Source organism: Amphibalanus amphitrite, unplaced genomic scaffold (assembly GCF_019059575.1).
Source record: "Amphibalanus amphitrite isolate SeventyFive unplaced genomic scaffold, NRLGWU_Aamphi_draft 000550F_arrow, whole genome shotgun sequence".
Classification (NCBI taxonomy): domain Eukaryota; kingdom Metazoa; phylum Arthropoda; class Thecostraca; order Balanomorpha; family Balanidae; genus Amphibalanus; species Amphibalanus amphitrite.
In genome coordinates, this window is record NW_024882044.1 from 227,288 (window position 1) to 250,966 (window position 23,679).

Genomic DNA, 23,679 nt, shown 5'->3' on the forward strand with positions numbered 1-23,679 from the left:
CCCAAAACAGCAACATTTTTTAGTTTGACCTGACCTGGAAGGTCAATGACTGAACTGAGAAGGTAAAACTGGGAATCATTGGATTTGTCTCTTCCCAAAGAATCTTTTTGGTCTCTACCGCAAAGATCTATCTCCAACAGGAACGAAATGGCGTGGGGGAATGGCACGCCCCCCCCCCCCCCATGTGCGTTCTAGGATGGGAAAATGGCATGTGCGGGCGAGGGTTAAGTATATCCTGTGATTTGCATGACGCAAAAGGAGAAACATGTAGTTTACTTACGGATGGTAATCGTTGGATTATTAGATTGAATGAATTGCTAGATTAGATTGAACGATAACAGTTGTTAGATTTGCAAGAGCGGTGTTGTATTCGTTTGAAAAACTTCTGAACAACCGATTGTGACCATGATACGTGGCAAACAAATACTGACTAAAATAAAATTGACTGAACAAATTATAGTTAAGTTCCAATGTGGCATGATGAACTACCTGTGTGGCATGGCATCAACTGTTTTTAAGGAATTTCCTACAAAAGAAAGTAACATTTAACCTGTGCTGATTTTGATCAATGATCGAGGTCATTTAAAATACCAAAGCTAAAAAATTTGCATCGAAAGAACGCTGCATAAAATTTTATCATGAAACAGACACATGGATATGCTAAGATGTCACGTGCAAAGGTCAAGTGTAATCAATAATCAACGCGTTTCAGCCGCGATTTGGGAGCGCAAAGCGTTTTCCAAGCGAGACGCGTTTTCGGCGCGGGTTGTGAGCTGAATTGCAAGTGAAAACACAGCGGACGAAGCGATTTCCGCGCTTGACGCGAGTTCGACGCGATTTGCAAGCGTGTGCTGTGTTCCGGCCTTAAGCCGTTCGCCTTTATTAAATCTGACAATATTATTCAGACATAGCGGTAAACGAGCTGATTGTTGTGTTAGGTTAGGCTCGGTCGATTTCAGAGTGGGAAGGATGACAGGAATTAGGGGGAGACAGGGGGCCTGGGCGGGAGTCCTGGACCTCATGCTCCGCTGGGGCCGAGCCCATCACGTGGGTTGGATTGCCCTGACACATGGATAGCCCTGGGCGGTGTTTCACGGCCCTGCGTTGCAGCACGCTGCGCTGCGCTGCTGCATTGTTGCGGCGGTTGATTGAATTCGGCTCCACGCTAGCGTTGCGAGCTCCCGAGTCTGTTGATGTTTCCATGGAAACTGGAAACCCAATGCACCGGTGCGCGCAACGCACCCTGTCCAAGCAAAATTTTACCACCGATGACCTCTGGTGACATGATCTCTGGCTCTGACCCGATCTAAAATTGGCTGAAGTATTTTTCTTCTTCTTTTTGCTACTTTTGACGCTACTTCGAATGCCACTTAAATGCCCAAAGCTGAGTTATAAGAATGATGCTCAATCCCCATTTTCCCTCCAACAGGGCGTGCATAGGCATTCCTGTGGGGCACGGGCTAACAATGACTTTCTCATAATCATTGTGGCCATGAACATCTACTGCCATTCTTCAACACCGGTTTCGCTGCGCTGAGCGGCGGCCGTCCCGTTTGTTGGATTCTACAGCTGGCTGGCGGAAAGCGTTACCGGCCGCCCGTCCACCGCCCGCGGGCCGGACCGAGCGGTCCCGCTGACCCTATCTGACCTGAGCCCGGCGCGATATGGGACAGGCAGACGGGGGTTCGGCTCAGCGAAGGCAGCGCCCACTGGTGCTGGGGACTTTTTTAATAGACCTACTGTACGCGCTTAGCGTATCGATGTGATAAGACAGCCCAGGCTCGGCCCGCCGCCGTCAGCGCCCACTCTGCCCATTTCCCACTACTTTGGACGCATCCGATCGCTCCTTTCACGAGGTGCCCATTGGCCGCACCCCACCCTCCCCTGGCCTTCGCCACGTGCGTCGTGCCATATGAGCCGCTCTTCATCCGACACAGGCCGGCGGTGTCCATAGAACGCGCGCGGCCGGCCGCCAATAGCACCAATTAACGAGAACTGGCACTACGACGAGTATGTGGCCGAACATACTGGAGGTGGAGGGGTATGGGCGCTTACACGGACTGGACCCAGGGTGGACACGGAACGGGCACGGAACGTACATCAGGAACGGACACGGAACAGACACGGAACGGACACGGAATAAACGTGCATTGTCGATCAATGAAGATACGATACACCATCTTGCTCAAACGTTGCTGATAACAACGAAGTTCCAACAAAACATGTAGCTGCTAAAATGCTCGCCATACCACTCGGTCCTTTCGCACCATGGAATTCCCAGGTCAGGCGGCGTTCCCTGTGGCCCGCTCGCTCGCCGCTCTCCTCAAATAAGACGTTCAGCCATTACTGCTGAGCCCGGGTAATGAGTGAATGCCGTGCTTGGAAGCCGTCGGTGCGAGCCGCACGGTACTATCCACTGCCGGACGAACATAAACTGCCACTGAGCGCGCCCGACCAATTTACATAGCCCGGTGGCAATGTCAAACGGTCGCCCCGAGCGAGAATGATGTGTCAGTGAATTTGCCTCAAGTACTACCTTTCAGGAGGTGGACGGTTTTCCGATGCCGTTGGCTTTCAGTGACTTCCTGCGTGGCAGATCGATGGATGGGCACGGTCCGTGGGGACGCGCGGGTCGGCCGGGCCAGTTTGTAGGTATCCCGTGTAAAGTAGCTGGTGTAGTCGATCAGAGCCAAAGCCAGATAGGATGAGCAGCAGACGGGACGAGCTAAGCGCGGCTGATGAGGTGCTTGGCAGCTTTTTAATGCTGAATAGTGAATAGGCATAAAAGTGTACTGTTGATTTGAATAGCGACGCTGATACAATTTATCCAATTAGCAATTATGATGAATTCATAAAGAAAACATCTATTCCAATTGGACATTTGAGAGCACGGGTGAATGGAATGTCATATAAGGTAGAGTATATTTCTACCACTTCTCTATTGAATAGTTGGTAATTGTATTCGGATTCAACAAAAGATATCTTGAACTGAAGTCAATGTTTTTGTTACCTTGACCTAACTACTGAAAAAAAACACATCTCACTGACGCTTCATCAAGGATCCTTTTTTCACGCCAACACAACTTCTGACAGGCAACAAAACTTCAGTGTTGAAACCGTGCATATAACCCGAGTCGGTGCCAGTTAGTTGCTCCCGAGTATCTCCAAACAATATATTTATGAGGAACGATTGTTATAACGATGTTTAGAAATATCGGTATTGAACAAAAGTGTAGCTATATGCTTCAGATACTATGATTACCATTTACCTGCAAATATTGATTTTCTGTGTCATAAATGAATATACGGATCAGCGACAGCGCGGATGTTCAAATTTTCCAAACAACCCATAAAACGAAGTATATTTACACCGAAGTATTGCAAGTGTAGACATTCGAACACCAGCCACTCTGCATTCTACGTTTCATTGCCTTCGTTCTAGAATACATCACATTGTTTACACATTTCGTGGCGTCGCCCACTGTCGCCAAGCGTCGGTTCTTATTCGCCGTCTGGCTCCATCAAGGCACTAGAGCAGCCAACACACGGCACGGGGCAGCCACTGAGCGGTGCTGTTTGCGTGTGCCGGGGCGGTCGGCCTGCTCCCGAGGGTGCTGGGTGGGCCGCCGACCGACCGTCGACCGCTACACGCGCACTCGAGTACGGCCTCAGAGAGCGACAACAGCCGAACGACACTGAACCGACCCCGCAAACACACACGCACAGGCCGGCTGAGTATCGAAACCAAACACCGGGCCGGGCAGTCGAGCTCATTCAGTTATTGTGAGTGATACCCTGGATCATTGTGATCTGGTGGAAACTGGAAAGTTCAGCTTGGAAATGCAGCTGGAAAGCATTATTGGCATCCATTCGTTACTACCTTCTTGCTATAAGCTACCAGTCTGTTGCGCAAAATAGTTGATGTGAGATGTTCGCTGTAGTGACCTTGACTAGTTGATGGTAGGGTGGATAGGGGCTGAAGGACCCCTGGGAGAATCGAGAGACCATGGATAGAAGAAAGGAGCCGAGACGTAACATAACAATGGTCAGCTCGCTGTCACAGTCACGCAATATTTGCAATCCCGATCAGCACGTAGGTAAGTACGGTACCGAATGTTTCCTCTCCATCTGACGACCACGACGAGACAAAACACATCTACTCGCGCGCACATCCGTTTTATCAGTCACAGTACTGGTGTACGTAACATATGTATACGAGATGCATATGTAGCAATCGTATGTAGACAATAGACAATACTACACCACTACACATATTCTACATCTGTTGTCACATTTTACATCACATCAAAACATCTGAGCAGTTTCGTACGTAAGCCTGTCCGTGATCCCATCCGTGAACATTCGTACATCACATTATAGTTCATCCGAGCCATGCAATCATGCAGCCTGCTCTGATACACGCTACATCGTATCATACAGCCGGCGATCTTCTAACCGCGCGATTCTCAGTCCGAGAAGATGATCTCACAGCTACATCCACAATTATCATCAGCTATATCAGCCCCAAGTATCGCTACCAGCGGCCTCAGTCATGAACACTGAGCCTGTGTCTGTTCCCGTGTAGGTTACGGTGCAAATGTTCCAACGTTCAAAAGGTGATCTTTTACCAGACGTCTTTCATCACACACCGTCCCTTCGTGAGCAGCTGCGCTCATTTGTGACCCTCTGTGCCTGCTACCCGGCGAGTCTTCACGCGCGTGTCACTCTGCCCGTCAGTTTGACACCGCTGTAGCCCGACCAGGTGTCAGTTTCACAGAGGTGCTGCGTCTGACACGCCGGCCGAGGTCCGCGATGCCACGGAGCAGCCACGTGACCCGGATATGTTGGAGTGACGTCACCATATGACGTCATCAGTGACAAGGAATGTCTCGAGCTGAGCCCCATGAGCTGGACCTGAAACGATAAGAAATGTCGGGAATTCAGTCGCAACAACATCAGGGTATCGCATATCCCTTGCGGCTTACATAATGGAAGGACTGGATGATGCAGTCGCAAAACACTCCATATTTAACGTTACACCGATTAGCGTTAATTGAAAATGTAAACCATATCTACTAAGGGAATTGCGAGTTTCACAGTCGAAGTTCTTTGCACTATTTAATTTATAAATGTGTGGACGTCGTGAACGCCTGCAAAGGAATCAGCTAGTGAGACAGTAGATATATCAAGTGTGTGACCAAACGGGTTTTGGACCCTGACAGCATATCGAAGGTGGAGGGCACACAACGCATGAGTATAGGCATAGAAGAGGTAGAGACGTAGGTCAGGTCTCTCATCTGACAGGGGTAGCGGGCGGATGTGGTTGCCCGGTAGTTGGCAGGAATGGTGGGCCAGCTTCTGGGGCTTCTGGTATATGAAAAACATAAAGGAACGCTGAATTATGTAGTTATATGACTTCAGGTAAGTCAAATTACCGGACGTCGACGTAAAACATTTATGTAGTGCGTAGGACCAGAAGCGATGGCGTTGATCAGCTAGGCCGTCCTCAGGCGATCCAACTGAAGTGGTTGCTACCGGCGGAGGGTGTTACCGATACCGTTTGGGCTGAAATGTCCGGCAGGATACCGGTCTCCCACGCCGGATTAATGGCCACTATTCTCACCAGATCTCGGTATAGGTTCAACAGATGAGTGACGGCAGCAGGCGTCTCCACCGCACACCCGTCAGCGGCTCAACGGCCCAAAGGGCTGTGAACTAATGGAACCTGTCCAATAGCCAAAGACTTACCGGCTCTACACCGGGCGACGGAACGTAGCAACAGCCGACGGACTCAGCAGCGCCCAACGGAAATCCGGCACCCAAAGATGGGACTAAGGTTGTTCTATATACCCTAGGACTAAGGGACTAGGGATTTTGGCAAATGCATGCTGGAATTCGGTGCCATACTGGCGCCGTGCTGGACTCCGGCTGTACCGGACCAGGTAACATGACGCCGTCATGTCATTAGGATTTAAACTCATTTCCCGTAACAACGGTCCATTTATGAATAACTTTTGCATATTTATTTAGGAAATGGATACCCTAAGGTATGGATGTGTTACGTAATGCTGCCCTGATTCATGATTCCGAACAAATGCTGGAAAACGGACATGGAATAAAAGAAAAAGAGGAAGAATCCTTAGAATTACCTGAGTGCATATTGTGTATTGCTCTTACAGTGTATGTGCATTGCACAGAGCTATTAATAAAAACCTGCACAATACCAATGCTCGGTCAATACCTACTAGCTAACGTCCAAGTCATTCTCCCCAGTTTAGCCAAAAATAGGTTCATTTGGGACACGGTTACCTAACTGTGCCGATATTATCAATATCTCTCCCCTGCAATGACTAAGGCGGACGCGATGTGCTGCCGTTGCTGGCAGCAGTCGATGGAGATCGTTTACTGATAACGATCCACCAACAGTACGGCGACGAGCCGTTAATGACGCAGCGAGCCGGCCTGTCGAGTCGCGTCAAAGCACCGTAATACATTAGCGCCCTGCCCAGCAAGGCATGACCGGCGCCGGACTCAATAATTCAACCGCTGCCCGGTTTCGAAGGCGGCTCTGCGGTCTGTCCGCTCCCCGGAGACCCATAATGAGAGGCGGGGTTAAAGGCGATGCAATCGTTGTGTCGCTCCCGACGGACGTCGACTCGTCGTCGGCGCCGAGGTGCCGCGGTATAAATACGGCGGGACGGCGCGCGCGGCCCCAGGGGCCTCAGGGGCGCGGCAGCGCCGCCGTCTGGCAGCTCCTTTGTGCGCCGGCGGGCCGCGTTTATAGAGAGCAGTCGGCGGAAACCGACCACCAGGCCTGCTGGGAACCGTTGCCTCGCCATACTTTTGCCGGTAAATTTGGTGACACGATAAAACTTGTAGCAGCGGGCGCCAGTGGGACCATGAAGGCCGGACAGACGGTCAATTTACTGGTGCCGACGTCCCCTGGCCAACTACATCATCGGCAATGATGGCGGACGGTGCAGAACGGCGCCTCCGACGCCGGTCCGGCCCGGCTCGGCGCCTGACGGCGGTCGGTCGGTCGGTCGGTCGGTCGGTATACATAGGAAGCCTCGCGCCGCCCCTTCCGCGCTGTGGAAGTCGCGGTTCGTGGAAACGGAAACGGTGGTCGGCCTCCGCGCCGATCGGCGTCGTTTTGGGCGGCGACAGGGTTTTGGCCGAAGGGAAGGGTAACAGAGTTGTGAGCGAAAGCGAATGTGACTTCAAATAAACTTTCTACCCACCCAATGGTGCACGATAACAAATTATATAAGAAAGGGACGAACGAGGCTCATTACTTGCGCCGCGGTCCCGTAGATTGGTTGACTGGTCGTTCACTTGCGCTGAAATCTCTGTATAGTCAATCTACGCGTGTGGTTTCCCTGTGTTGCAGATCCTCGGTCTCCTCTTTCTACGGATGTTACCATGGTTACCCACATGTGCTGAAGCAGGGTCACGTAACGTTTCCTGGAACCATACCAAGGTGACATAGCTGCATATTTCATTTCCGATCATACAAATAACATTCACTAGAATTGTGTTTTATGTTGAAAAGCAGCCAACAAGGTCCTTCTGGGGGTGGTGGTTTTGGCTACCTGTGCTGGTTCAAGCCGCGAGGTTAAATGACGAGGGCCTGCATCACCATACCATGCAGTTTTATACTTGTTCTTGTGCGGTCAGATGATGCTGGCGGGCACCATACCATGCAGTTACCTACCTGTGCTGCCCGTGCTGTGAAGGGTCACATGATGTTCCTCGAAACTTTACCGTGATTTTGCCTACCTGTGCCAGTGCGCGGTCAGACGATGCTGGCCAGTATGACCCCCGCGGTGATGAAGTAGATGTGGACGTAGAGGGTGAGCCGACCGCCGCGGCTGCCGGACCAGCTGCGAGACTCCATCGCTGACGAGGGAACAGAACGGGACAGGTCAGCAGCATTCACAACATGTAGCTGAGCGAAATGCAAAAGGATCCTAACTAAATATGGTTACTTCATATGATTTTTGTTGCATAGGGTGTATGGCATACATATGGTATTACCTATACCTACATATGTTATATGTTTACGTCTACGGGTGGCGTTAACCATTTCTACCGATGGTGAAGCATGTCGGACACCCTGTCGAGGACAGGGGTCGGGGTGGTTGCACACTCACCTCTGCCGATGGTGGAGAAGTGGAACGTGTCCGACACCCGGTTCCAGCCGTGCTTGTTCTGCGCCTGGATGCGCAGGTCGTAGGCGGTGGCCGGCGTCAGGTGACGCAGCGTCACTCGCTGCTCAAAGTGGATGTCGGCCACCGGCTGACGGCCCGTGGTGGGCACCAGCACCTCCTTCCAGCGTCCCGGGCTCTCGCCGGTCGAGTTTACCTGAGCGGGCGGAGGGGAAGGGGGCTAGTGTCAGCCTCATCTGCACGGACCGACCCTGAGCTGAGCCATCTCATATTCCTGCTGATCAGGAAAATATGGAACTGTGGTGCTGCTGTAGCTTATGACATCAATAACGTGATTATGCGGTTCCGTATATATTGAGTTTTCGTTTTATTATGCTACATGAGAACAAAAAAGTGTCTGTTTTATGAAACTAGCTGAATTGGCTAAATATCGGGAAAATACCCAGTGGTTGGAAGCGCTGCGCATCTCTTATCTCTTTCGTAGTCAAACGAAGTCCTATTTCTCTCAAATTTGTTTATAAAAAACATACTCCAAAAGTGTGAATGACTTATGCTATAAAGTTGAACTGTTTGCTACAAGTTAGTAGATTGAAGTAAGGTTGAGTTTTCGTACACCGTGATGATATTGAGGAGCATCATCCTACGTTTTATTTTTGCAAAGTTGTTGGAAACTTTCCGGGGCCTGCCGGGTGTTTTGAAGGCAGCGCTATCGGATTAGGTTGTCTGCTCTCTACCAGTTGTTTACCCGAGCCGGCGCGGTCTCGTTCGGGCTCTTAGCATTCTGCCGGCCAATTACTCCGGCGAGCTGCAGGAGGTCATCCGCAACAGGAGGAGATATGGCAGCGCGATGGGACGAAGGCGGTGGGACCGGACAGAGGCGTGGTGGGACGAAAAAGGTGGGACGGAGGTGGTGGACGGGGGCGGTGGGACGTCAGTGGGAAGAATAAGGTGGGATGGAGCGATGGGATGAGATGATTGCAGTGCAATGGGACGGAGGTGACATGGTGGAACGGAGGCGGTGGGACGATCCTGCCGCGAATTGACGTAGATACACGGCACGGCGTTAAGTGACGCGTATTTTCGTCAGCAGCATTTTGTATGAGCAGCATTATCCGAGTATATGCAACATCACAGCGGTGGGAAAATTGTATTTCTATCATTTCATTCCAAAGGCTATTTTTCTTTCTCAGTTTCCGTACTGGATACGCTTGTGTCGAAAATGAAAAAGCATGAATATTCCCGCCGTGATACATGGCATGCACGTCCGCGCGCGAGCAGTTCCATCACGTCGACGCGAACAAGTCTGAATCATTTCCGGTAGCCGGGCGGGAGAGCGTCTCCCATTTGTAGTGAATCCGGGCGCATATCGTCCACCATCGCTGCAGAAATGGTGCCGTCGGTGGTGACACAGGCCGGGTCGGCGAGAAAAGACAGGATGAGCCGTACAATTTTTACGGGGTCATCTGCAGTTAACCGAGAAATGGCCGCCGGACGCCGGTTGCGAAGGGCGTCGTTGCTACGTATCAGCCTCGCAGTTGTGTCCCACTATCGTCCGGCGCCGAGTAGAACGACGTCCGTTATGGAGAACACGCAAATACACCCCTAGATACACCCACAAATACACCCACATATTCTCATCTTCACATAGCGAGCACACAATGCACGGTGCACAACTGAAAATAAAGCGAAGAGCACATCAGCGTATTTCAGTATGTCTTTGTCATTTGGACACAAACCCAATCACATCCTTACCTTAGTTTTCCTGTACGCTATCTTGTACTCCAAGACAGGACTGAAGCTCTTGACCTTCCAGGCGAGGTCGTACGAGTCGACATCACCTCCCATCGGAGCGCTGGTGATCTCCACCTTGTCGGCCTCGCCTGAAATGGGGCGGTGGGCGGGCTGGATCACTAGACGAACAAGGCTGCTCAGTGTCCGGTGACCTTATCCACTCACTGGGGCTGTCCGTAAAAGACAACGCTATCTCAACGATTGCCATGCTGTTCAACAACAACACAGAAAGCTGGACCATCTGGTAATTTATATCCTAGACTGCCTTGGGCTATAAGACTGTTAAGTCAGCACACATAATGCGATTCACTCCTGACCTGTGCTGGGTGTCCTGTAACAATGATCTTCGACATTTAACATTGACCTCTAGCTGACCTCTGGAGTTCTCCTTTGACTGACCTGTGATAGTGAACTGTGCTCTCTACTTTTTATATCTAGTGATCTGTCTGACGCCTGTGACGTCTGATGTCGACGTTTATTTCTGACTGATCTCTAACGTAGACATCTGACCGACCTCTGACATGTGACGATGACCTTTGACATGACATTGACCTGTGAATCTGACCTGCAGCCTACAAATCTGATCTCTGACTGACCTGTAACGACGACCTCGGCGTGTGCCGTCCCCAGCTCGTTGCGGGCTGTGCACGTGTACGTGTCTAGATCCTCGGGCTGTACACTGTCGATGGTAAGCACGTGGCGGGCGCCGGGCAGCTCACTCGAGCTAGACGCACGTCGGTGGTCGATAGGTGAGTTCCGCCGGCTCCAGGTGACCTGCAGGTCACGGGTCACGGGTCACGGGTCACATACGACACAGCAGTGCCAGTAAGTAGTCAGTACAGTTCTGAAGGTCACAACTTCATCAGCATTCGACGGTTCGGGCGCTCACCGACCTCAGCAGTGCAGGACGACACCTAACCTCATCAGCAATTCAAATGACCGTCCATAACCTCAGTACCAGGGGCTGCTCCTCATCGCCATTAGCACTGACGCTCTGCCCGGCAATAACAATGCAGGCTGTGGTACGTCTGCAAAAGCTCTCAGTTGCTGTACATAGAACGGAAAACTGTGATTTTTCACCCACACCCAAAAAAAGGCAGCTCTGTCACTTTGGGAGGACAGGTGTCATGATCGCATCTCCTGATGGCTAACATACCTCGGTCAGACGCAGCTGCCCGGCTACCTTGCTACTAGAGTTGCAAAGTTTCCCCCAAAGGCTGCTACCGGCACCGCCCCGCCCCACACATTTTTTGGGGGATACCGGCATGCTACCACGCCCAAAGCAAAAACACCACCAAATTACCGGCATACTAAAAAACCTGCATTGTTGATTCCAGTTTACCCCTACAAGAGATGCCACATTTTCCTCTTAGTGTCCAAAGTTTGAATCATATACTAATAATTTTTTTTGTGCAAAACCAAAAATACCGGCATGCTACCGGCAAGACATGCCAGATACCACAAAAAAACCTGCGGTTGTGAAAAATTACCGGCATGCCGGTAATGCGGTAGGGAAACTTTGCAACTCTACTTGCTACCTCGCTCAGAAGACTGGCCAGACTCCTATATACACAGGCAAGGATCTGAGCAGTGGTTATCTCACCTCCGCAAGAGGATCGGAGAGCACGAAGCAGGCGAGCTGCACCTTGAAGCCCTCGCCGGTATGCACGCGCCGGGACTTAGGGGCAACCTCCGGCCGGTCTGAGAAGTCAGAGTAGAAGGAAGGTCAGTGGAAAAATGACCAGAACACACCTTTGCTGGAAAATAATCTCACAGCCGTCTTCAGCTGGCGAGTAATTCGAGTGTGTTGGACATTACAATGTTTAAATCAAGATGAACTACCTACGTATGTAGTCACCGTGATTCTCCACTTATTTTGGTGATAGCTTCATGCTGCGCTGAATTGCATGTGTTGTGGTGTTGCACCGCTCTCTTTTCACATATTCTGCTTTTTTATGAAGCCCTAAGATTATGAAACCTCTCTAATGTCACTGTCAGTGAACGCATTTCCGCAAGGGATTCAAGATTTTATATGATTCAGGATGTGATGAATTGATCCCGAAAGGGGTGTACAATGTTTCGGTGTTTCTGTTAGCCTTCACTTAGGAGATGTCGGTGGAAGAGTAGAGAGATGGAAAAAGGCTTTCTTCGTGGCGCAGCTTAACCCTCGCCGGCCGAGGGGGGGGGCGGGTGCCGCCCCCCCCCCATAGGGTTTTTTCGCGATAGCTCCGAACACGCTGGCGATAAAGAGCTGAAACTTGGCATACCTGACCTTTGATCCAAGCCGGATCTTTTGACACCAACCGCATTTTTGGGTCAGGTCAGGTCACTGACCTATGACGTCATAAGTGAACCTCTGCACGGTCTTCAGATGTCGCAACTTCGCAACGCCCTCACTGCCAGAGGAGATGTCACAGGGAAATGAAACTTGCAGGATCTAGTATCCATTATGAGTCCCACAACTTGTATATCTCGGATTTTTCCTAAAGGTCATATGAGGTCAGGTCATTTTCGTGACCTCACCATTATAAGTCAATGGGGAAAAATTCAAACTGCTATTCTGGCGCCGGGAACGATCTCCAACTATCTCAAGCACACAGAATCGTGATTTGATGCACTCCTTGCAAGGTTAGATGCGTCACTTTTGCAATTTTGACTTTGCGTGACGTCATTTATGACGTCATCAAGGTCATATTAGTTTTTCGTCAATAACTCTTGATCAAATTGAGCTAGCGAGTCGGGAAAGCCACCAATGGACTCAGGAAGACCTGCCGAATCGAATGATATGCGACATGACCTCTTTCGACCAACTTCGTGACCTGGGGGTGCTGACCTGACCTTGACCTGAGGTCAACACCCCAAGTTGACCTGACCCGGACAAAAAGTATATCATTCGACGCGCCTGAGCGAGACGAACACGATGCTGCCAAAATCGGCACTCTGCGGCCGTTTTTTGCGAAGTTATTCACCAAAAACTGAACCGTACCTTGGGGCACTTGACCTGACCTCAGAGGTCACCGGTTGACCTAGGACCTTAAAATTGGGTACCAATCTCTGCGTCTCGTAACGGCGCACACGCTCGTTTTTTCCGCGACGCGCTAGCTCCACCAGGGGAGAAACGGCGAGGGGGGGGTCGTACCCGCCCCCCCCCCCCCCTCGGCCGGCGCGTATGTAGAAAACCAATAGGTCCGGCGAGGGTTAAAGGCTATTCGCGGCTCCATCCTGTATTGATGTCATATTTCTTCAATCTGATGCTGTTTACGAGTAATTCAGGGTGCGATGTTATTCGTTTCTGTCGTCATTTCTAAATTAAGGCTGACGTTAGCTGCATCCAGTTCTCTCTACCAACTGTAGTCGGAAGTTAATAATGCCGGTCGCAGAAGCGTGACCTGACCTCAGTCAGGGTGCAGTGTTTGACGCAAAACAAATTGAGTCCTCCTGAACTCCATTACCATTATTACCTTATCGCTCACATAAATTGTGCACTTAGTCTGTCGAGCAATAACTACGATCACATGATGACCTCAAAATATGAAGTGAATATAATATGTTTCGTACTTATCAGTGCCCAATTTGCAGATGGGGAAAACATGACTGAGGTGAGACGCATGGCTAGTTAAAGAATAATTCATGAAAAATCATCAGTTTTGCAAAACGAGTCATGATAGTCATCCTCTTATTCTTGATAATGAACACTAAGAGAAAACTTAGATTGAAGTCAGTATATTCATCATGGTCAGCTCAAACAGCCGTTTGGGCTTGTCCATGAATAAAAGCATGCCCACTGTAAACATTTCATGCAATCAATATCAATGGATCAATCCTGATAGCCTCCAATATTCCTAAACAGTAAGTGTGATTACATTCGATATTTATGGAAATGCTTTTATTCAAGTTAGCACATCTGACATCCGACAATTGAGTCGCTTTGATTCTGCATTCTGAGCGATTCAAAAGGCTGCGCTTCTCTCCCCGGGGAGGCCCCGGCCTTTGTTTACGCTGACCTACCGTCTCTGAACTCGGTGGTAGGCAATCGGCTCTGATAAAGTGCCAGATCAAATGTGGACGGGCCCACTAAACAACGGAGCGCACCGAGAGGCGGTGTATCGAGCGGCCGCTCGACGGGAGGTGGAGAGAGGCACGGGACGGAACGGAGAGCGGGCAGGGTCACCGGACAAGGGACAGGGACGGGATCGGAGACTGGACTGGGCAGCGGGCAGGGACAAAAACAGGAACGGTGGCGGGACAGGGACATGAATGGGATCAGAGATCCGACAGAGACATGAGGTCATGACAGTAGGTATGTTACCGGAGACGGGGCATAAACCGACTTTTCAAAAATATTTTTAAAAAATGTAGGGAACATCGGACATCCCTAAATTCTTTCGCGGCATATCCAGTACTTATCTACACACATTATAACTACAACGTGGCCTTGGCCCCTTTCTAATAGATAGTGCAAGTGCCATACAGTTTTATCTATAGATAATCTAGATATCTCAATGCAAACACAATTAGGCATTGCATTCTAACGAGATGATTATTATCACAATAGCTATAGTGCATTGTTCGGTTTGAAGGAAAGGACTAAAGGACACAACAGACGGACGGACGGTTACCAGTGAACTCAGCACTCACAGAGGACCTGTAGACTGACGATCTGGGCCACCGAGTCCCCGATGCTGTTTTCGGCGACACATTCGTACAGGCCGGCGTCGGCGCGGGCCACCCGGAGCAGGGCCAGCCGCTCACCGGGAGCCAGCTCGACACCGCTGGCGCCGCCGACATCCTATGCGAACACAACAGGTAGCCGTGTCAGCAGGCGGGTTTTGACCCGGAGTTGGGGAGGAGTCTGTAAAGGAATCCTTCGAGCGTGTGTTCAACCTTTAGGAAGAGAAACATGCACAAATGTTTTTATTCTCATTTGAAAAACTAATGTAGGCCGAAACTCCAATATGTTGAATTTGGGCTGATGTGTTTTTCTTTTCATTTCTTTTGTTGAAAAGCTATTTGATGCTTCAAATGTGTAACAAAGTAATTAAAATCCCATAACAAAAGCATAAGCAAAAATGTGTTCGTCGTTTCATTTGGGTAGAGACCAACAAATATAAGAGACCATTGGTCCACAGCTAGAGTGATGTTAGTAACATTGCAATAATTTGGGAACATCTTGTCGACATTCAAGCTGTCATTAATCAGCCTGCCCTCCTGTACTCAATGTTATAGCGGAAACCCTGAAATGAAACACTCCCTGTACTTGAAACAAAGGCCTCCCGTTGCCCAGGAATCTAAATTTGTAAGAAGGTGCGCTGCTCACGCCTACCACGTGCCCAACTGGGGGTCCACAGCTCCCCCTGCACTCTACACGGCATCAGCGACTCATCCAGATCCACGCGATGAAACTCGCGGAAATGGTATCACTTTGTTGGATCAAGCGTATGCAAGTTGCAAAAACAGGCACCGTAAAAACATCCCAACTGAGGCATTCTTCGTGAGTAAAAGACTTGGGTTTCATTTCATCTCTCTCTCTCTCTCTCTCTCTCTCTCTCTCTCTCTCTCTCTCTCTCTCTCTCTCTCTCTCTCTCTCTCTCTCTCTCTCTCTCTCTCTCTCTCTCTCTCCCTCCCTCTCTCTCTCTCTCTCTCTCTCTTTCTCTCTCTCTCTCTCTCCCGTCTGCTCAGACCGGCTCAAGTGTCTGGAAGACGCGGGTCGATATTGACGCCCGACACGAGAGTCAACAACACTCTCCTTTGTTGAGCGACCATTTCACGCGCCAGACGAGAAGATCAAGCGAAGTCAAGGAGTCCCAAGTTGCCCCACTGTGGAGATCATATGAGACAGTACGCCGAAGACAGCCCGCGGGAAATAATACCGGGAAAGGGAACTGAGCCAAGTGCGTTGCGTTCTTTGATTTCTACAGTTTTTTTTTTATACAAATAAGCTCATGCTTGATATTCGTGAAGACCTCTGATGAGTCTCCGGCAAATACCTACCCACCACTGTGTCCAGTTCGCTGCATCCAAGCGAGACGTCAGTCTGTGCCCAATTGCCACGCCTGGCCCTCATGTGATGCCTGCGTACCCATCACCAATAAATAGTTGATGGCCGGCGGCGCGCGCGGGACCGTGCCCGGCGCCGGGCGCGGCGTCACCGCTCATTAGTGGGCGCCGTATCAATTAGCCATGCTCACTGATGAGTGCCAGCGGCTGCGATGTGGCCGATCAGCCTGTCAGCGACACGCCGCGTCATTGATTTGGACAGCAGTTCCGACCGAGTACTCCGCCCCCGGACACCGCGGGTTTGGCACGGCGGCACGCCCAGTCGCCCGACCGGTCACCGGAGTCTGATGCGGGACGGGAGCCGCCCCCACGCACCCCACGTTCCTTGTCACCGCAGTATGGTGTAGGACGAGGGCCTCCCCCAGACACCTGTATGATGACAGCCTCTCCGGGCCACCTAACCGACTAATGGAAAAGGGCCCCCGTCACGTGCCTGGTGACAGCCGCTTCAGGCGCTTCCTGTTAGCGGAACAGCTTGCGAAAGAGAGGGATCACGGTTACCGTCAAGTGAAGGAGGGGTGCATGCCACAGTCACCTGCGTAGTGATAGAGATGGCACTTCTTCACCCTTTTGATACAAAGGCCCTAAAAGCTTGTTTCCAGGTATCTTGTCTGAAAGATAGGCCTAATGAGCTTCATTACCAAAGTGTATTATGAAAGTACTTTTCCTTTGCGTAACGTTTGAACGAAACAATAACATGGTCCTTTATAGCAAAACGTATGCCTATGCATGATGAATGCGTGACAGCAGTTATGGATCTGTTTTCGAGGCCCGGTAAGTGTGATCGGTTGCGCCGCCACGGTGCCCGTCCCGCGTCTCATCGCACTGACCGAGCTTCCGTCGTGCTGTGCGCCGCAGGGACCTCCACCAGCCGACAAACATGTTATTAAGATGGCGTGTAACTCGGCCTATTGATTGCCCCTCGAGTGGAATGGGTCACTTCAGGATATTGTCGTCCATAATAACATTAACGTGACTCTGAACCGCACGGAAACGCACCACGCCATGGTTGGATATTGGATAATGTTTACATTATCAATCCTTTTTGGATAGGCTTTAAGTTTAAAAGTTTACAGCGGATAGCAACACAACGACAGACAAATCATCGGGGAGGTATTTGAGCCCATTTGAGGCTTGTTGGATTACAACGATGTCAGTTATAAATTCCAGCCACGGCCATTAGAGATGAACGTTCAGTTACGTAACGAATTTACTGCGAAATACCCTAGATTGTCATGAATTGCCACGGTCAAGCCGTTTAACATTACACCCAGAGCTCCCCGAAGTACCCAGCACTCAGCGACCACAGCCGGTGTGGCGGGCTCACCTTCTTCCTCCATCGGACGCGCGGTTTGGGGTTTCCCCGTGCACTGCACTCCAGTGTCGCGTTGTTGCCCTCCTGGACAATCAACTGACCGGCCTCTGGTACCGTACGGATAAATGGTCCGTCTGTAATGCAGGAGCGTCGAGCCGAGGCGTCAGTACAGCTTTGCGAGAAGCTCAAGGGCCAATAGCGACCTGTGTAACATACTATTCGAAGCTGCTAGCGTTAGCACCAAAGCACACAAATGACACAAGACGGAATGGACGCTCTGAATGACATTTCTAATACTATTAGGCCATTAGGGGCAATTGTTTTGTTCATATTTAGTCACTGCTTTATACTTACATTGTACGTACGTCATGTGTCTATGTCTGTTCAAAATCCCGGTTTCTGAGCGGAGAATACATCATATGCACGGTGCAAGTCTGCATACTTACACTGCACGTCAAGTGTCTGTGTCTGCTCCAAATCCCGGTCACTGAGCGCAACGGCGCAGGTGTAGACGCCAGCATCCGAGGGTCTCGCCTGTCTAATCTGTAGATTATAGCCGTCCAGCAGACTGAGACGACTCTGGTCCCTGAGGACCAGATTTCTCAGCGAGAGGGCCAGCTTTTGTCGCCACCAAATCACGGACATATCACCTGAGGGACGGACAGAACAGATATTACGCGCAGCACTAGGACGTAGAGGGCGTGAGATGAGTATAAAACATCATGTGAGCGCGGGAATGTCCCTGGTCAGTGGTCATAAGGGAGGCGAACATTACCTGATATAACGGAAGAACTTAAATAGAAAGCAGTGTCCACAGAAAGGAGGACAAATAGGTATAAAAAAAAAATAGGCTGGAGCGCCCACAAAGGAACCCGCCAGTCGCCACCCACGGGGTCCGTGGGTACGGCTCTCCAGTAAAAGTCTTGTTGGTTTTGCTTTTTCGGACATATCTGGTCCTATATAATGTTTAAATGCATAAGTATCAACCCGGATTATGTGTATGCACATTTACCACGAGACTGTGAAATTTCATCGTTGTATGCCAAATACTTTCCGAGATATCCACCAAAAACCTCATTTTCTGCCGTTTGGGGTATTCTGGCCGCAATCTTCCTGGGATCGCCTATGACATCCCTGGTGCCACCTAGCGAGAGGGACGCGGAAACACAGAATCATGAATGAATCGAGCGCGTAGTAAACGGTGTATGGAAGGGAGACTCGGCAGAGGCTATCCGGGTGGCCGGCGCGCGGCGCGCCCTTAGGCATCGGCCGACCCTTCGGACCGCGTGGGGTCAGAGGTCGCGCTCGGGAAGTCTCGGCTCTGGGTTTTAGCGCTGTGCAGTCAGGAAGGGAGGGGAGGATAGCGCTAGCCCGACTGACTAGTATCTCGGCTGATTCGTGTGGGGTGGAACGGATCACAGAACGGGATGGTGGCTAGTGGTGGATGATGGGATGTTGGTTAGGTTAGTGCGTTCTGCGTAGAACGTAGCTGAACATGCTTTTTTTCATGGCAAACAACATGCAGCGCGGGATTATGCCAGAACTCATACAAAAAGGAACTAATATTTCGGCCAAGGGAGTGGATGAGTGCCGTGACAAAGCATGACGATGCTGCCAAAATCGGGATGCTTGTTTGCTCCCATTTTTACGGAGCGAGCGAAGCGAGCGTAGTCTTTCCTTAGATTAACGGAAATTTCTGAGTATGAGCGGCCGGCCGGCCGGCCGGCCGGCCGGCCGTGGTCACGCTTTTGCGACGCTTATATCTCAGCAACCACTTGACCGATTTACATGCGGTAATTTTTGTAGGGTAGCTTCATTCCTTCTACCAAGTATTGGACTATTCCCGATGCATGTGGGTGACCCCTTATGCACGTGCCACGTGCAAAACGAAGAGGTGTCACTTTTGTAATTGCTGCAATATCTCGGTAACTACTTGGCCGATTGCGCTGAAAGTTGGCATGTAGGTAGGCACCCACTAGGCACTGCATATCCATGTGCCAGAGTTGGGGTGCTGCTGCACGTGCGCACGTGCAGGGGTCGTTTCCAGATCTCGAGAACGGCTGGACCGATGGCGCTCAAATTTGGTACACGGTTAGGGACCAGTTAGTAGGGTGCCGTGCACAAGTCAGTTGGGACCCATTTAGCACGTGCGCACGTGCAGGGTGCCGCTCCCAGATCTCGAGAACGGCTGGGCCGATTGTGCTCAAATTTGGCACATCGCTAGAAACCGGTCAGTAGGGTGCCGTGCACAAGTCAGTTGGAGGTACCCCCTCGAAATTTCGCACGTGCAAGACTCACCCCCTCGCTCGCTCCGTTAGTCGCCCCAAAAGGCGCTATACTGGTTTATCAAGTTTTAACCCTAACATGCAGCGCTTGATCCGAACTTAGAGGTCCCCGACTGACCTTGGACCTTAAAATCGCACCCGTCCGTTGCGCCACCTTTTCTTCAGGGGCGCTCTTCTTGGTTGTATCTGTTCTTACCAATAACTAAAGCAAATCGAATGTATAATAAAAAAGGCATACCTCAAACACAGTTTAATTCACATCCGCTCGTGTGCATACTTGTTTTTGCCTATACCTTCTCGCATCATAATATATCACTTCAGTGCTTAACCTTCAACGGAATTTTGGGTTTTCTGCATATACCCCGCCCGAGGGGGGGGGGCGATTACGACCCCTCTCCGTCTTTTTGCCCCTAATTGAGCTAGCGCCTTGCGGATAAAACTGAGCGCGTGCGTCGTATGAGATGCAGTAACTGGTACCCGAGTTGAATGTCTCAGGTCCACCGATAAACTCTGAGGTCAGTATAAGTGCTCGAAGTCGCGGGATCGGTTTTTGGTAAACAGTTTCACCTTAAGTGGTTACAGAGCCAAGAGTTTTGCATGCTCAAACGCGTCGAATAGTTTACGCTTTGTTTTTGTTGAGGTCAATTTAAGGTGTTTACCTCAGGTCATGTCAGGGCAGAGCCACTCAGGCCACGAGGCTGACTCAAGGAGGTCATATCGCTTCTTCGATGCGGTAGGTCCTTACAAGTCCACTGGTGGCTTCCCGACTCGCTAGCTCAATTTGATCGGGACTTTTTGGTGAAATCTCATGTGACCTTAGTGACGTCATAAATGAAGTCGCCTAACTTTAAGAATGGAAAAGTGAATGCTGGGGCTTGCAAAAATTGTATAAAATCGCGAATTCATGCGCTTGAGACAGCTTTAGATGGCTCCCGGCGCCAAAATAACAGTTTTCATATTTCCCAATTGAATTGATAATAATCGTGAGGTTGCGTGACCGACCTGACTTCAGGTGACTCTTAAGAAAAATACGAGATAGCTACATACAAGTTGTGAGGCCTCTGGGAGATAGTACTAGATCATATAAGCTTCATTCCCCGTTGAAAAGTCCCCTGGCACGAAGGGTGCTGCGACGTCGCGACATTTTGGGGCCTTACAGAGGTTCACTTTTGACGCCATTGGTCAACGGCCTGACCTTAACCTTCGCACTTGTAGGAGGGTGTCGAACAGACCTCCTACCCTCAGTTTTTCGCAAATAACTCGCGCAAAAAGCGGCTGATTGCGGCGAAACTTTCAGTATCCTCGAGTTATTCAATATTACGCCTACCCTATAATTTGCATGACCCTAACTCAAAAGACCTTTGACTTGTGACCTGTTTTCCGAGACCATGTTTGGCCGGAATCGCGTTTTTGGCGTATTTCGAGTAGAACGCGTTTTATTGTCTTTTTGTGGCTTTAATCGATCAAACATGTGAAAGGATGTTGATCGCATGGATTCTAGTGGGTATCAAGGTCACGTGAAGATCAGTCAGGTCACTGACCTTTGATGACCTTTGTTCACTCTTTCGAGTTCTACATGTTTCTAGGGTAGATTTTGGAGTTGATTTCGCATTTAGAAACCGTTTGAACATTTAAGAAGTAGTTTTGGTTCACTCGTAACATGTGACCTGACCTGACCTGACCTGACCCGACCTGGCCTAAATGCACGAAAACATCATCTGTGATTAAAACTAACTTGAATTTCGTGATCAGCACCCCGCAAAACCTTATAACAGCTTCACTTTACGAAGCTCTAACAGGTCCCGATTCCCCGACTTTTGAGTTATATTGACCTGTCAACCAATGACCTAGGACCTTAACCCTCGCCGGCACAGGCCATTTTGCGTCCTTCGACGGCACAAGGGGGGTTGGTACGACCCCCCTCGCGTTTGGCCCCTGATCGAGCTAGAGCTTCGCGGAAAAAACGAGCGTGTTGCCCGTCACGAGAGGAAGCCGATGATACCCAATTTTAAGGTCCTAGGTCATCGGGTGACCTTCCAGGTCAGGTCAATGACCCAAAAACCGGGAAAATCGGGACCTGTTAGAAAGTCGTAAAGTGTGGCTGCTATGAGATTTCCGGGGTGCTGATCACGAATATCGTATTAGTTTTGATCAGAGATGATGTCTTTAAGCATTTAGACCAGGTCGGGTCAGGTCAACCGGTAGGGGTTGTGACGGGTATTCGTAATACGTGTCAACCGCCTCTGACAGCTTCGTAACATGTTACGAAGGCACCAAAACTACTTCGTAAATGTTCAAATGGTTGCTAAATTCGAATTCAGCTCCAAAAACTAGCCTAGAAGCATGTGAAACTCGAAAAAGTGAACCGAGGTCACCAAAGGTCAATAACCTGACCTGACCTTCAGCTGACCTTGAAACCCGCCCTTATGTATGAAAGCAACATTAAATCACATGTTTGAACGTTTGAAACCACGAAAAGCTTGCAAACGCGCGGCTAATGCGAGCCGACATACGCCGAATCGCGATTCCGGCCAAACATGGTCTCGGAAAAGAGGTCACAGGTCAAAGGTCATTTGGGTCAGGGTCAAAAAATTTTCAGGGTAGGTGTAAAATTGATCAATGCGAGGGTATTGAAAGTTTCGTTGCGATCGGCCGCTTTTTACGCGAGTTATTCGCGAAAAACCTTAGGGGGGTTGCATCAACCCCCCCTGTGCCGGCGAGGGTTAAAATTGGGTATCATCGGCCTCCTCTTGTCACGGGCAATACGCTCTTTTTCCGCGAAGCTCTAGCTCGATTAGGGGCTGAACGGCAAAGGGGTCCAACGGACCCTCCTCCCCCTCTTTACGATAGACGCTGGCAAAACACCAATATGGGCGAGGGTGAAAATACAGCTGCTGTCATAAAAATTCAGCTTGAATCAAAGGTCAGGCTTGCCAAATTTCAGCTCTCGCAGCTATCAACAAAAATAAACATGTGGAGGCGGCAACCGCCTCCCCCCCCCCTCTCCTCTCGGCCACTACAAGCTAGGTTTTAAGCGTATCATACACGTTACAAAGCATCATATCAAGAGGACACGCCCCAGCAGTCATATGCACTGAACGCAAACTTATTACCCACGCTAGTGTATCGGCACCATAGCACATGGTCGAGACTGTCGTCAGCCACGGACTCGCACTCGACCAACCCTCTGAGCCCGTTGACTGCGGGTGACCTTGACATGTCAAGCCTGATCGGCGGCCGGCCGCTGTCGTGCGGTCGTTACACACGGAGGGGAGGTAGACACAAAGCTCTACGTTAAAGCTGACCTCTGACCTTTCCCTGCGCCCTGGTCACTGACCACGCTCCATGTCGCTGGGCGGTGGCATGGCGGTGGAAACCGGTTCTAGCCTCTACACATACCACCATTCTAACCCTCCCCTCCCCACGCTACTACGCTGCGTGGAGTACGCTCGTGCGTAACTGGGCGGAGCAAGGGGTCACGCGATACAGGGGCGGAACTGGCTGCCCTCCCGCTCGCCGAGCGACCAACGACTAATACCCTGGAGAACCGTACAAATGTAAATCACAAAGCGCATGCTATGCTAGAGTCATTCATCGCCAGTCAAGGATGCTGAGCTCGGATGACACCAATGGGACTTATTCTGCTAACTGGGGATAATTATGCCTGAGGGCATTATGACATATTTTGCCAGGTAATAAGCCATACAGTATTGCCAAGCAACCCCGCAGAATTGCCTTATTGCAGTATTCCTGAGCCCGGGCCTTTAGACTCAACTCGAGCCAACCGTGACGGAGGTCGCACGCCTCTCACGCCTTTGTCGTCGTCACGGATGACTAATTAACCTCAGCATATATTAGCGGTTTCATTAATGGCTTTGAACATCATCTACGGTACCTTCCTATATGACTGTGGATATTCCTCATCAATAATGCAAAGAAAGTAACATCAATGATGCACAGTAAGCATCGTTTTGCGCGCAAAAGTAGAAACACAAAGGCCTCCCGCATACGTATAGATATGCCCCCCCGCCCCCCCCCCATCCCCCCAAGCGTGACACGACAT

General features: G+C 50.3%; 1 protein-coding gene across 1 annotated transcript in view; it reads right to left on the reverse strand.

Annotated features, from left to right (window-relative positions):
• Nucleotides 1-3,343: 3,343 nt before the first annotated feature.
• The window catches only part of LOC122393727 (protein amalgam-like), a 39,645-nt gene continuing 19,309 nt past the window's right edge, over nt 3,344-23,679 (reverse strand). Inside the window, exons 4-12 of the mRNA XM_043389984.1 lie at nt 17,778-17,981; nt 17,344-17,465; nt 14,598-14,748; nt 11,563-11,660; nt 10,556-10,733; nt 9,921-10,048; nt 8,154-8,364; nt 7,780-7,899; nt 3,344-4,914 (exon numbers count right to left, since the gene is read on the reverse strand). Of these exons, the coding sequence (XP_043245919.1) occupies nt 7,796-7,899; nt 8,154-8,364; nt 9,921-10,048; nt 10,556-10,733; nt 11,563-11,660; nt 14,598-14,748; nt 17,344-17,465; nt 17,778-17,981 (1,196 nt within the window). The 3' untranslated portion in view covers nt 3,344-4,914; nt 7,780-7,795. The remainder of the gene's footprint in view (nt 4,915-7,779; nt 7,900-8,153; nt 8,365-9,920; nt 10,049-10,555; nt 10,734-11,562; nt 11,661-14,597; nt 14,749-17,343; nt 17,466-17,777; nt 17,982-23,679) is intronic.